The sequence below is a fragment of the Danio rerio genome, chromosome 19 (genome assembly GCF_049306965.1).
Source record: "Danio rerio strain Tuebingen ecotype United States chromosome 19, GRCz12tu, whole genome shotgun sequence".
Classification (NCBI taxonomy): domain Eukaryota; kingdom Metazoa; phylum Chordata; class Actinopteri; order Cypriniformes; family Danionidae; genus Danio; species Danio rerio.
Genome location: NC_133194.1, coordinates 37872143 through 37886575, shown reverse-complemented (window position 1 = coordinate 37886575; position 14433 = coordinate 37872143). Strand labels below are relative to the sequence as shown.

The window sequence follows — 14433 nt, the reverse complement described above, 5'->3', positions numbered from 1 at the left end:
ACTTTAGAGCTATTGTTTGATTCTCTAGCATAATATCGAATGTAATGACAAAACAGGCGATTTAGCGGACATTTTAAGACTATAAGGCTGAACGGCATGAAATGCCATCAGTCTACAGAGATTTCCCAGTATTTCTCTGTTGTAATCGGGAGATCACAATATTACTTAAAAACATAGAAAAGAGAGAGATCAACTTAGAAAGTCATTTACCTGTTTAATAATAATTTGATCAGCTGTAGTTTGAAATTGTTTTCTTTTAGGGCTTGTTATAGGGTCTCTGTCGCCATCTTGTGGATAACATCCTCAACTGTCTTTGCTCAAAGATGCAGAAAATATAAACATTTTAAATTAGGCACTATCCTTATAAATAAACTGAATAAAGCTGACTAACTATGTTCCATACGCTTGCCGCTCTTCTGCGCACTCAAACGACAACTTCTCCGTCATTGGAAGCCAGATAAGCATGTTTGTGTGTTCATTCTCTGGATGAATACCTATTGCACAATCCAAATTTTGGTTGATGTCTTTTGGACCAGTAGTTTTTGACAAAAGATGGGAAAAGTACCACCTTTGGATGTGTACGGAAGATGATGGCTATTAACAGTGTTCCGTACAGGGCGCATAATTCACCTGCAAAAATGGTCATTGTTTGAAGTCATATTTCAAACTTATGTCAGAATATACTATTATTGTGTTTAACTTGAAATTAATGTTATATTTAATATCTTTTTATGAAAGTTTGTCATGAAAGAACCTTACCATTATTAAAGTTTTAGATCATGCTTATTTTATTACCTTGTGGCAATTTAAAATATTAGAACATTAAATTCATGCAAGTTAACAGTAACTTAACTGACCTTTTATGAATAGAAACATCATCAATGCACAAAGATTATGGGCAAATAGCGTTTTAAGCCTGTCAGCCTCTCTCTGGCGGAGTTGCACAGTGGTTATCACTCACAACTGACGTTTAAATATCCCCATTTCAAAATATTTATTCAAGAAATGGTCATTTATTTAACAATTTGTGATAACATGATATTCATTCAAATATCACTAAAACTGCATTCTGCATAAATTTAATTAAAATGCATTTTTTTCTTGCTCTAAATGTCTCCCTCCTAAGCAGGCACGTGCACACATAGGGCTCAACCTGTGCAGTGCACATGCCCTTTTTAGTCTTGGATAGAAAGTACCCCCGCGACGCGGCACCCCTTCGGTCCCGCCCTTCAGTAGACGCGCGACAACACCGCTCTTGAGTACGCGCGCGACAACACAGCTGATGACTCTCACCTTGAGCCTGCCGATGTTCATTTTCAAGCGCATTAGGTGGACGTAGCAAACTTACAGATTTTTTTCGAAAACATTTGGTAGGAGAGTCTCTGTTATGATCGAGGATGAAAGAAGACAGATTACACAGATATATAGCTTGTCTACGACCTGTAAGTATTTATTCAGAGATTGGTGTTAAAAGGTCATCTATACAGAAAATTGTTGTGTACAGAATATGGTTAGTCTACGTTAGTTGCAATGTAAACGACTACATTCTCGACTAAAAAAAGCCTCAAAAGTATATTATTTTGCACAACAGCAGTGATATTTGTCACTGAAGAGGTCCTCTGCTCAGGCCTGGATTAAGAATTCAGAAGCCCCTGGGCAAAATGTCTTGTAGGCCTCCTACCTGGTCGCACCCCTATGTTAAAAAAAAAAAATTTTAATACATAATATTTTTTAAATAATATAATCTATAATGTATTGTGGCGACGCAGTGGTGCAGTGGGTAGCACGTTCGCCTCACAGCAAGAAGGTCGCTGGTTCGAGCCTTGGCTCAGTTGGTGTTTCTGTGTGGAGTTTCCATGTTCTCCCTGCCTTCGCGTGGGTTTCCTCCGGGTACTTTGGTTTCCCCCACAGTCCAAAGACATGCGGTACAGGTGAATTGGGTTGGTTAAATTGTCCGTAATGTATGAGTGTGTGTGTCAATGAGTGTATGTGAATGTTTCCCAGAGATGGGTTGCGGCTGGAAGGGCATTCGCTGCGTAAAAACTTGCTGGATAAGTTGGCAGTTCATTCCGCTGTGGCGACCCCAGATTAATAAAGGGACTAAGCCGACAAGAAAATGAATAAATGAATAATGTATTGCCTGCATTTTTAAAGTAAATGATATACAGTACATATATTTCTAGTCTACAGAGATTTAACTCATTTTTAAAGCACACTTCAGAAAAAAATATTAATACAACTAGTGAAAATGAATAGATTTTAATATACTTGTTCAAGTTCACTGAAGCAGTACAAAAAAAATTATGTTTAAGGGTATTTTTAATGTATAACTTCTACACACTTGTAATGTATATGACTTAGATAAAACACCCCTGGATCCAATTCTATGAATCTGAGTCTTCTATAATACACACACTTATTAATGATTCCTACTTGTCTTGCTCGTGATGAAAACTAGGCAAAATCTGATATGTAGTGGGGGGAAATGAAAAATGAGTTAATCAGACGCTGGACTCGAACCGGGTTCATGATCTCGTCAAAACAAGTTGCCATGCACTTTACGAGCTACGCCAATCATGCTACTGTGTGTTGTGCTGCTTAATTATGTTGTCTCTGTCAATGAAACGGTGATGGGCGGGAATCACTCAATTAGCTTGTTCCAATGATGTGCGCTATTTGCATTTAGCCTAAATAGACACTCCAAAATTGGCATCCCCCCTCCCCCTTCTTCGCAGGGGCCCCAAGTGCGCACAGGCCCCTGGGCCTGTGCCTATAATGCCCATTGGTTAATTGCTTGTTGCTGTATGTGGGCAGAGTAATACACAAGGGTGAAGGGTTAAGAGGCTGGACGAGTGCTGTTGCTGGCAGGATATTGGACGGCTACCAGCCAATTAGATTCAAGAACCAGACAGAACTGTTAAATAAAATATTAAATGCTGAATGAACCGTTAGCGAAAATATTGGAATGTTTTAAGTTGAGTTCTTAAAGTACTGTGGTTTTAAAAGAAATATAAACCACACAAAAATAAAGCTAAAATTACACATTTTTTTATATCTCATATACAATATATCACATTTAAAACAATTTACATCCTAAAGCACTCAACTTTCACTAAAATAACAGTAATGATTCGATTCATCTACAAAATATTTTATTTTATTGTTGTTCAGTGGTTTTGATGAAAGGTTTTAAAATGTTAAAAGACCTCCAAATTATGATCTGTGGTTAATATAAAGTTATCAATTAAGTCGGAAGAACAAACGCGTAATAACGACCTTTGAACATTCTGATATAGCCATTAAGGTGTCGTTTTAGATACGGATATCTCATTCCGCCTTATCTAAAGCTCTGTGATATAAACCTGCTCATCTTGATCCTCCAGTGCGATGTGTCATTCTAGGCCAAAATCCGGATGCTATGTGATACTGAGGCATTCGATTTCATCCAATGAGCTTGCGTTCTGTGTGAATGGCGTGCCTTTGGCTAATCAGATCATTAGTTTGGTGAGAGAAGGCGGGGTTTTGAGTCCATACTCAGCAAACGGAGGCGTTACCACTTCCTTTCTAGGCTGAGAGAGTTAGTGGACGCAAAGTGTGTAGTGGAGAGAAGTGTGTTTAGTTAGTAAAGAAGCTGTAGCCATGGCCCCTAGCACACAAGAGGACGATACCGTCTCCGGTATACGGAAAGGCATACGGGCCATTCTGCTCGGGCCGCCCGGCGCGGGGAAGGGAACGCAGGTGAGAGTTTATCCAAAGGGCCGCGTGGCTCATTCTGAAGCGGGATAGTGCTCTGGGTTATTGAGGTGAAGTTGGTTTTATATTCAGTTCAGTGATATGCTCTATACAGTGTTTACCATAGTAATGTTACTTTGAATATTCGGTCTGAAATCATATGCAAGTATGACTTCAAAACAACATTAGCCTTATTTTACTGACTGAACATTGTTGTGCTTTGATAGTCAAATACAATGTTAATATGATTTTACTATTTAGAATTTGCAATTGATACATTCAGAAAGTATATTTTAAAGTCTAAATGTGTGAATATAAAACCAAATTTACCTCACTGTTTTCCTGGGAATGACACGTTAGCTCACTCAGTAATGTCAGTTATGATATGTAACGTTAACGTCAAGTTCTGTCGTCATGTAACGTTACACATTGTATTTATTTCCAGTTCTGTACGGGTTTATTTAATCTGTAATAAACAAAAGCAACAATGAATTAGACTATTGACAGCTTCGGATATACTGTTAAAGGTGTAGTTCACACAAAAAAGTACAAATGCTCTCTATTTTCTTGCCCTGAAGTGGTTCCAAACATTATTGAAGTAACCTACAGTTGTTTTCATATTCGCACATTCATTTAGTGACATGCTCCCTATATTGTTTACTATGGTAACGTTACTTTGAATATTCGGTTTAAAACAAGTGTGCCGCAAGCCTACGTTTGAGTGAAGGTTTCGGCCGTTAGATCGCCCCCTGGGGGCTGGCTGCAGTACAAGTCATAAAGCCCGCCTCCTCCGTGTTAATGAAGGAGACTTGAGCCCAAATAAAAAAAAAAATATTACACTTGCAATAAAATGTCCCGAAAGATAGTTCTGGTCGATTAAGGCACTGGTTATTGTGCTGAAATAGGTGCAGATCTTCATTTTTGTAAACAGTTTGTTTTTAGCAGTAATTTAATGCTGGGCGTGTCATCGTGATTGACAGCTGTGATTGACAGTTTCTCAAAGCGCGGCGTTTGAGCTTCGGCAGGAGACTGAAGTAGACTGAAATGTTATTATTCGATTTCTGTGTTATTTTACCATGACAAAATGAGTTCAGCAGTAAACTACAGTTTCTGACATACATGATCCTGGTGGAACACTGTTTATTCGCTAAGTTCAGGGCTTTTTTCGGGCTTTATTAGTTTGCTGATACACGCCTAGCCACCCAGATAGCAAAACACAGTTCCGGCTAGATTCTCGCCTGCCGGAGACTTATCTCTTAGAGCTCAGACTGACTAATGTTACCTCTGCTGGACCTACTCCGGATGCCTGGACTCACTGCCCGATTCCAGTCCGAGTCAATCGAGCCAGATGCGGCGGCCGAGCGAGCAGGCGCTGCCGCATGCGAGCCGGAATCAGCCCGCGACGCCGCGAGTAGGTTATGCGCTGCGGCCTGGAGCTGGCGCGATTGAATATATAAAACCCTCATATTTGTTAACGTTATTACATCCATTTGTGTTGATATGACAGCAAACGCATGCTGAGAAGTTCGGGGGGCGTAGTTGATTTTACATAAAGCGTTTGATTGGAAGCTCGACTCTGCTCATTTTCGCGGCTCCTCCTCTGGCTCCATCAGACAATCCTTCTGCGCATGTCTGGCTCCAATTTCAGCAGTCTTTTGCGACAGTTTGTGCCCGTCAAGCAGGCGTTTTGCCCTCAAGGCGTTCAATGGGAAAAAGGGCTGTCGCGTCGTCCATATTTTTTACAGTCATTGGTTTGAAATTACATGCAAGTATGACTTCAAAACAGCATGAGGACTGTTTAATTGACTGAACAATGTTGTGCTTTGGTAGTCATTGGCTGCTAATGTGATTTCACTATTTAGATTTTGCAAATAATATTTTCTGAAATTATATTATAGAGGAGGAAGTCTGAATGTGTGAATAGAAAACCAAATTTACCTAAACGTGCTTTGGGAATGATAGCTCACTCAGTAATGTCAGTTCTTATAATATGTAACGTTAAGTTCTGTCATCATGTAACGATACACCTTGTATTTATTTCCAGTTCTGTATGGGTTTATTTATTCTGTGATTAACAAAAGCAAGACTGAATTAGACTATTGACAGCTTCGGACACACTGTCAAATGGGTAGTTCATACACAATAAAATGTAAAATATCCTCACTGTTTACTCACCCTCAAGTGGTTCCAAACCTTATTGATGTAAAGTTGGTTTGATATTCGCATATTTTGACTTTAGCTTTCCAAATATAATTTCAGAAAAGTATTCTTTGAAATTTACACCAAAGTACAACATTGTTCACAGTCAATTCATTGGAGTTAATGTTGTTTTGAAGTCATACTTGCTTTCAATTTAAGACCCGATATTCTTTCTACTGTTAAACCTTGTGGAAAATATTTCAAAGAAAACCATTGACTTCCAAATACTATCAAAGGTTAGTATTAACTAGTATTAATTAGTATTAACTACTAATGGTTAAAGTTAAGGTTTCCTGTTTTCTTCAAAATATCTTTATTTTTGTGTTTAACAGAAGAAAGTCAAATAAGTTTGGACCAAGTCAAACATGACAGACTTTTCAGTTTGGGGTGAACTATTTCTGTATCTTTCTTTACTTAATTTTCAATACACTGAAAATGATTGATCAATGAAGCTGTCATTTATTAAAGATGTCTGTTCCACCCAAGAAAAACATCACACAGGCTTGAAATGTCATAATTTTGGGTTGGACTTCTAAACCTTATCAAACAAAATTTTCTGTCCTGTTGAGCAACCGAAATAAATCTAGAAGAAGCATATCAGCTTTGCAGACAGTTCAGCAAAAGATACCTGGTTAGTAATGTTGCTTACTGATATTAGGCAACTTTTGTGTCAACAGTTAAAACTTGGCTTATGATTGTGCTTGCAACATAACTGTGAATGAGATTAATAGTTCCCAGTGGTGGTGTAACGGATCACAAATCTCATTGTTTGGATCACATAATGGTTTTTGAGTCATGGATCGGACCATTTTTCAGACCAGTAAAAAGGGGAGGAGACAAATATAATTTGCTTTCCATTTATTACAAAAACACTACTGCAAGACACTTTTGGTTTTAACAAACAGAACATAGAACTTAATAATAATAATAATAATAATAATAAATAAAATAAAGATATAATCAGTTAAATAAAAATAAATAGTAACATTTTCAGTTCTGTAAAAAAATCACTACTACTACTACTACTGTTACTGATAACACTAAATGTAGAAATCTAACATAATTTGTTCAACCCATATTTATTTTTAGTCTCATATTCAATAAATGATTCGATTATTCACTCATAAATCTTCATGTTTCATTGCTAGATGATAATTTTTGACGAATTTTTCAGTGGTTTATTTTTGGTGGCTGGTTGTCACCACCTATTGATGAAAGTATGCAGTTGTTGCCTACAGCTTTAATTTTTAAACGTTGTTAAATGCATATATGACAGTGATTTTAATCTTTACCTTAAACATCAGTGGTTCAATCTAAACTACTAACTGTTATCCCAGTACTTCTGTGTTATTGACTGTTTGAAACTTCATGACTAACTCAAAAGACTAAACAATGAATCTCTTGATTCTTGCGTTTTCAGATTTGAATGTAGCGATTCGAAGGATTTAATAAACATATGCAAATCACCATCATTTATATTTTATGTTGCGTGGGTGTTGAGATCCCGATCTTTGAATGATTAATGGTGCAGCTCACACTGAATTTATTAATGCATGCTAAACTAGTGACAGAAAACACCTTTAATGAAACCCACCACATCCCATAACCTACCACAACTTCTTCCGTCATCATTATATTTTACAGGAAACCTTAAATGCTTTCATACATGTGATTTAAATGCAAGAGAGGCGATCTTTCTGTGATCGTACAAATTTAGGATTAATGTAAAAAATAATTATTAATCCATGGGTCACGTGTGTTCCGAACCGGGGGTTGTGATCCATATGAATCACGGATCAACCATGATCTGTTTCACCCCTTGTTTACAGTTGTTCATATATGCACTATTTTATAACCCTGTTTCTCGTCTAATTTCTATAATTTGTTAAATTTCCACCCCACAGGCACCCAAGCTTGCAGAGAAATACTGCGTGTGCCATTTAGCTACTGGGGACATGCTGAGGGCTATGGTGGCATCTGGCTCAGAGCTCGGCCAGCGTCTAAAGGAAACCATGGATGCCGGCAAACTGGTGAAATGAATGTTTCCATATTTACATTACTTTTAGTCCAATATGCTACTTGGATGGAATAAATGCTGAGTCTCTCTTCATCTCTCATTTTCTTTAGGTGAGTGATGAGATGGTGGTGGAGCTCATAGACAACAACCTGGACACACCAGCATGCAAGAATGGATTCCTGCTGGACGGATTTCCCCGCACCGTCAAACAAGCAGAAATGGTGAGGATTTTACTGCAAACAACTGAGCCTCCGATTGAGTATAAAATGCACCTTTAACACTTGTGTGCTGTTGGGGATGTTTTCATCCGCCCTGGGGTGATTTTGAGTCTTAATTTGGTTACAACTTTCTCAGTGTTTCAGCAAATGGAATGATTTTTGCTTATTTTGTCACTTGCATCTTTTGGAAAAATGCTTTGAACAATTCAACCATTAAGTACCCTTTCATTATGTTTGTGGCTGTTTTTGCCCCATTATAATAAATTTCTTTTTTAATTGCAAGGCCATGACACTGCATTATCATGCATTCTTGGTTTTTCCCTGTTGGGTAGAGGTAAAATTTGTAATTTTTACTGTTGATCATCAGTTGCAGTGCAAAAAAAAAAAGCAAAGTTCCTGCCATAAAATTATGTGGAGTATAACGTGTGAGAGAGATCTTTGTGCGCTTTATATGTTTGAGAAAATAAGAAATAAGATGTTCTCCTCTCAGAACTGGACTGTCCTGCTTTTTAGGATTCCAGAAGGCTTTATTATGAAATGAACTCTATTAAGGACATTTTTAGCAAAGTGACACCAGGATAAAATTGTACAATTTCTATTATGTATTAGTGTAAAACAAATTGTATTTAATTTATGTATTCAATTGTTTGTTAATTTTTAATTATATATTTATTATTGAAATGTTCTTGCCATGAAAATAGCCTTTCTGACATGGGTTGCTGACATGGCATTAAATAAAAATACATCACATTACAGCTCTTTGTACATAGTAAACATGGTATGTGTATTTATGCATGCACACTATAATTTATTGTTTTACTCCCTATAACTCCATTTAAAATCTCAAACTTTTTTTGCACAGTCCTATCTAAAGGTTTAATGGTGCCAACTGATGATCAAGAGTAAAATTATCAGTTTTACCTGTTCCCAACCGTCAAAATGCATAATTATTTGGTGTCATGGCTTTGTATTTAAAAAATCTTGTTCTAATGGAAGTCAATAGGGCTAAAACAACCTTGAACATATTAGCCCCTTTCACACATACAGACCTTTCCGGAAAATTGCCGGCAATTCTCCGGAAAGGTTGTATGTGTGAACAGGTCCTTTTTGAAAATACCGGTAAATTCGTTCTGGCTATTTTCCGGAAAGAGAAGTTGTAACATTACCGGCAATTTGCCGGAATGCTGCGCTGTGTGAATGCAGAAGGAAGATTCCCGTAATAAGCGCGTGCACGTCTAGAACGTGCTGACGTGAGACGTCTGCTTTAGCCAATCACAACAGTCAGACGCATTTACGTCCGCGCGATTTGTGAGGATAAAAGCCTTTGAATATTTTTCCAGACATATTTAGCTGCTAGAAGTTAGTCAGATCACGTTTATATGTTCTTCTTAATGCCAACTGTGTAAATAATCATCGATGAGATGCTTAAGACAAGCCGTTGTTTGTTTACCTTCAAGCTTTGCGTGCGCCTATGAGCGCCTGCACACGCACATATTATGAACATCTCGACATGCGAAAGTGATCCTGCGAAAGTTGTTCACAATATTGATCATCCACAGAGTTTGTAATTTAGTCAAATGTTTACAAATGCAAGCGCAGCCGTTTAAAGCTCATTTGTGGTGAATGATGTCAGAATTTACCGGTATTTTGGAATGGATGTGTGAATGCTCTTTTCCGGAAAATTTCCGTAACGTCCTCGCCTGTGTGAACAGCGCTTTTTTGAATATACCGGTAAAGTCGTTCCGGAAATTTTCCAGAAATTTACCGGTATCACTGTGTGAAAGGGGCTAAAGAAAGGGTAGTCAATTTGAACAGTACACAAGGGTTAATTTACAATTTTTTGCTGTTTCTCATTTGTAGCTGGATGACCTCATGGAGAAGCGTAGTGAGAAACTGGACTCTGTTATTGAGTTCTCTGTCGATGACTCCCTGCTAGTCCGCAGGATCTGTGGAAGGTAAGAGCATGGAGGGTCCTGTAAGTGTGGACCATTGGATTAGAAGCTATCACCTAAAAACCACCTTTCTAAAATCTTCATTGTTCATGAGATGGTTCACCCAAAACCATGCAAATATGTGAGTTTATCTGTTGAACACAAAAGAAGATATTCTGAAGAATATTAGAAACTGAGAGTCATTGACATTCCTCAATACATTAAAGCAATACAGTGAAAGTCAATGGCTACCTGTTTCCAGCCTTCTTCAAAATACCTTTTGGGTTTAACAGAAGGTGAAAAATTAGGTGGAGAATGAGTAAAGAGAAGATCTGTAATCTAGGTCTTCCTTTTGGTAGGAACTGTAAAGCATGGAAATGATATTCTTGTTTGAAATGGCAATACAACATCGGTGGCAAAATATTTTCTATATTGCGCTGTATATCTGAGTTCAACACATAAACAAAAACAAATGTTGGGCAGTCACTTGGCACTAGAGATCATTTGTTGATCTTATGTTAATGCTCTTGAATGTGAGCTTGCAGTGGCTATTTTAATGTGATTGAATGATCAGTATAAACCTAAAGTTCGCTTTTGTTGCTCCTCAGGCTCATTCATCAGCCCAGCGGGCGATCTTATCATGAAGAGTTTCATCCTCCCAAGGAGCACATGAAGGATGATGTAAGAAACCAAAACTTCATTTATTGATAAGACCTGTGTTGGGGTAACTCATTACAAGTTATGTTATGAGATTACTTTTTTCCACATAACTAGTAAAGTAATCTATTACTTTCACATTTCCAACAAGATGTTTGCATTTAGTTTTTCAAAAAATAAAATAAATTAATAAATAAATAACGACAATTACATTGGTTTTCCAATTGTTGTATAGGAGGAGCTCTTCTGTCATTGTGTTGTGAGAAAGAGTTGTGCATATCTGTACATATTATTCTTATAGTACTTGTATTTTAGCTAAAATGTGAGCATGAATTTCCTCATCAAACCTGCACAAAAACAGATTCAGTATTCTTTAGTTCCTTTAAAATTATTTTAAAAAGTTAAATGGAAACTCTGGATATTTATTCCTGAAGAGGTTTTTTCCCATGCATACTGTTCATGCAATGCACAAAGGTTGCTTTTCAACTGCATCTCGACTCTATACACATGAGTTTACGTTTGCTTCTGCTTTTCAATTTACATTTCACTTTTGGTGTAAACAGGGCTTTACATTTATAAATATTTACTTTTTTATATATCGTAACAAGCATCAACAAACATGTCCAGCCTAGATTAATTTAACAAGTGTATGTAGTTCATTACGTTCTTTAAAGTATCTAAATACCATATTTAGTTATATTTTAAAAGAAATAATGCATAATTATTTATTTAAAGATTTTTTTTGCCTTTATCACAGCCATATCTCCCTGCAGCCCAAGACCGGTTACTCGCTGATGCTAAGCAGGGCTGTGTCTGGTCTGTACCTAGATGGGAGACCACATGGGAAGACTAGGTTGCTGTTGAAAGTGTTGTTAGTGAGGCCAGCAGGAAGCACTTACCCTGTGGTCTGTGTGAGTCTTAAAGGTTCAGGACACCCCGGAGAACTTTTTTTTTTTTTTATATTATCAGATGTGTGTGTGTTGAGCATCATTTAAGACAATGTTAGCACCTGTCAGCTTTAATTGTGGGGAAAACTGGATAATTTTGAGCTTTTGTCAGCTATTTTCAGCTTCCGGGTTTAAAATGATTTTTGGGGCAGGATCAAAATCGGCGACGTAGCGCAGAACTGCAAGTGCAATGATGACGCGTCGGTTTCTCATTATTATTCATAGTGGAGTTTTCTTATCCTATGAGAAGAGCCGGCTGCTTAATTATTCATGAGACCTGCCAGAGTCAAGCCCGAGCTGAGAGACACGGAAACCACGGCACAGTATTTAGCCGTTTATGAAGGCTCATATGCGTTTGTTTCCATGATCCACGGGGTTTGTTGCATGTTTTCCCCCGCGATCTTGTCAGGGCCGATCATACAGCAAAGCTGTGTGTGTGCTGCTAGCATTTTTGTCGGGAGAGCAGCACGAGAATTAGAGAATGGCGGACGCTGTCTTTTATCAGGAGTTCGTTCACATTCAGACACATCTTTAACCGAAAGTGGGGGGTGTCATGGCCCTTTAATGGCCCAGTAAAGTGAAGGGGACACTATACTGTCAGTAGAGCATCGTCTTTTGGATGAGATGTTAAACCAAGGTCTTGACTCTCTGTGGTCATTAATGGCACTTTTCGTAAAAGAGTAGGAGTGTAACCCTGGTGTCCTGGACAAAATTCCATCTATCCATCAGCCTTTACGCATCATGGCCTTCCAATCATCCCCTTCCACAAAATTGGCTCGATCACTGTCTCTTCACTTCACCTATTGCTGGTCTATGATGAGCGCACTGCTGTCGTTGTCCTATGGCTTTTATAGCATCCAAGTAGATGTGTGAGAGACCCCCCCCCCCCATGATTGTGAAGCGCTTAAGGTGTATGGCCATAAACAATAAATGTGCTATATAAACACACATAACATTACGTTCATTTGATAGCACAGTAGGATGACAGGAAATGTTGGATGGGATGGGATTGGGAAAGGTCCATGAGTCGGGATTAGAACTCAGGGATCCCCAGACCACTACTGCGCTTTATATCAGTGCATTAACTTCTGGGCTTTATGCGCCAACATAATGCATTAATTTTAAAGTCACTTTCCCCAACACTGGACAAGACACCTATGAGCAGCACTGTTGTGATGTTTAGCTTTTATCCACAGGTGACCGGAGAACCTCTGATCCGCCGTAGTGATGATAATGAAACTACTCTGCGCTCTCGACTAGAGTCTTACCACAGGCAGACGTCTCCTCTAGTGCAGTACTACAGCGCCCGCGGCCTGCACACCGCCATCGATGCTTCTCAGTCCACCGACCTCGTCTTTGCCTCAATCCTCGCTGCCTTCTCTGCTGCTACCTGTAAAGATCTCGTTTATTTTGTCTAAATAATCTCTGCATCTCCTCTTCCTTGTATGCTTTATAATCATTAAATTCATTTCGTGCTTTGTGGCAAAACATGGCTCTTCTGAGGAAAAAAATCAATAATAAATTTGATTGTAAAACTCAAACTAAATGTAATGTCTCATTGATTAGGATTACATTCAGTTGTTTATAAGCCTTCATTTTACGATGGTACTGTAGCGCTTTTTCTCTAACCAGACACCTGTAAAAAGGTATGGTTATGTCATTTACACTAAATGAAATGTAATAATTACTAAGACTTTCTGGTTGTCTTGAGTCTTGTAGTAATGCACGATCTCCACCAGAGGTCGTATGAATGCCTGGTTACATTATTGAATGAAAGAAATTAATCATTAAATGCTTTATTGCTTATGTTTATCAGTCTGTGAATCATTAATTTACGTCTGGAACTTTCTCTTTTTTTTCCTGCAGCTGTATGAAATCCAGTTTCTCCCATCCAGGTTGAACCAGATGTGAAAATAATGGATGGGGGGGGGAAAGGGGACGCTGGAAGTGTCTCAGATGTTAATTTTTGAACATTCCATGTAGTGAGTGTGTTTTGTAATGAACACCGATTCGACTGAAACCCAGTTGATGACCTCCAATAAACTGGAGAATATTTTCTACTACATTACAATGCAGTGTTGATTCTTTTTAATTCTCCTTTTCCATATTTACCTCTAAGTTATCAAAAGGAATAAAAATAGGTCAGTGATGTGGTATTGTGGATTGGCTGTCAATCAGGGCCGGGGTGGGAATCTTTTTCAGCCCTGGAGTTTCAAGCCTCAGACCGGCCCACCTCAGTTCACCACTGACTATATTAAAATAAGGTTATTTCCAATTCAGTTTCTAATTACACTATCATGTCTTTTTTTTTTTTTAGAAAACAGCTCTTTTAGAACTTCAAATGTTCAACAACCCTTACAGTATTATGTCTTAACAATAAAAATGAAAAAAAAAAATTTGTTACTCAGACAAGGACCGAACCCAGTACCAGTGGTAACCACTGTACCACAACAGCTGTACGTTGAATGGTGACTTATCTAGTTATATCATCATTAACCTGCAGGCTGCATCCTGATCACGAGGCTACGAGAAAATAGATAAAAAGAGCAGAGCTGCGGTAAAATAATGAATAAGAAGGCTGTGGTCAAGTAAATAAATAAATTATTTTTAAAATGTGTGACTGCTGAGAGCGACAGATTCTGGAACTAGGGACACCGGCCCTCACGGCCTAAAAACAGACCGGCCCACCGGGAATTCTCCCGGTCCTCCCGATTAGCCAATCCGGGCCTGCT

General features: G+C 38.2%; 1 protein-coding gene across 3 annotated transcripts; it reads left to right on the top strand.

The window, feature by feature from the left end:
- Positions 1-3560: 3560 nt before the first annotated feature.
- Positions 3561-13772, top strand: ak2 (adenylate kinase 2). 3 transcript variants are annotated; one of them, XM_005159648.4, is made up of 7 exons: positions 3561-3738; positions 7836-7961; positions 8059-8169; positions 10027-10121; positions 10706-10778; positions 12898-13093; positions 13568-13772. In XM_005159648.4, exons 1-7 carry the CDS (start codon positions 3640-3642, stop codon positions 13573-13575), a joined length of 708 nt encoding a protein of 235 aa, XP_005159705.1. In that variant the 5' UTR covers positions 3561-3639; the 3' UTR covers positions 13576-13772.
- The last annotated feature ends 661 nt before the right edge of the window (positions 13773-14433 follow it).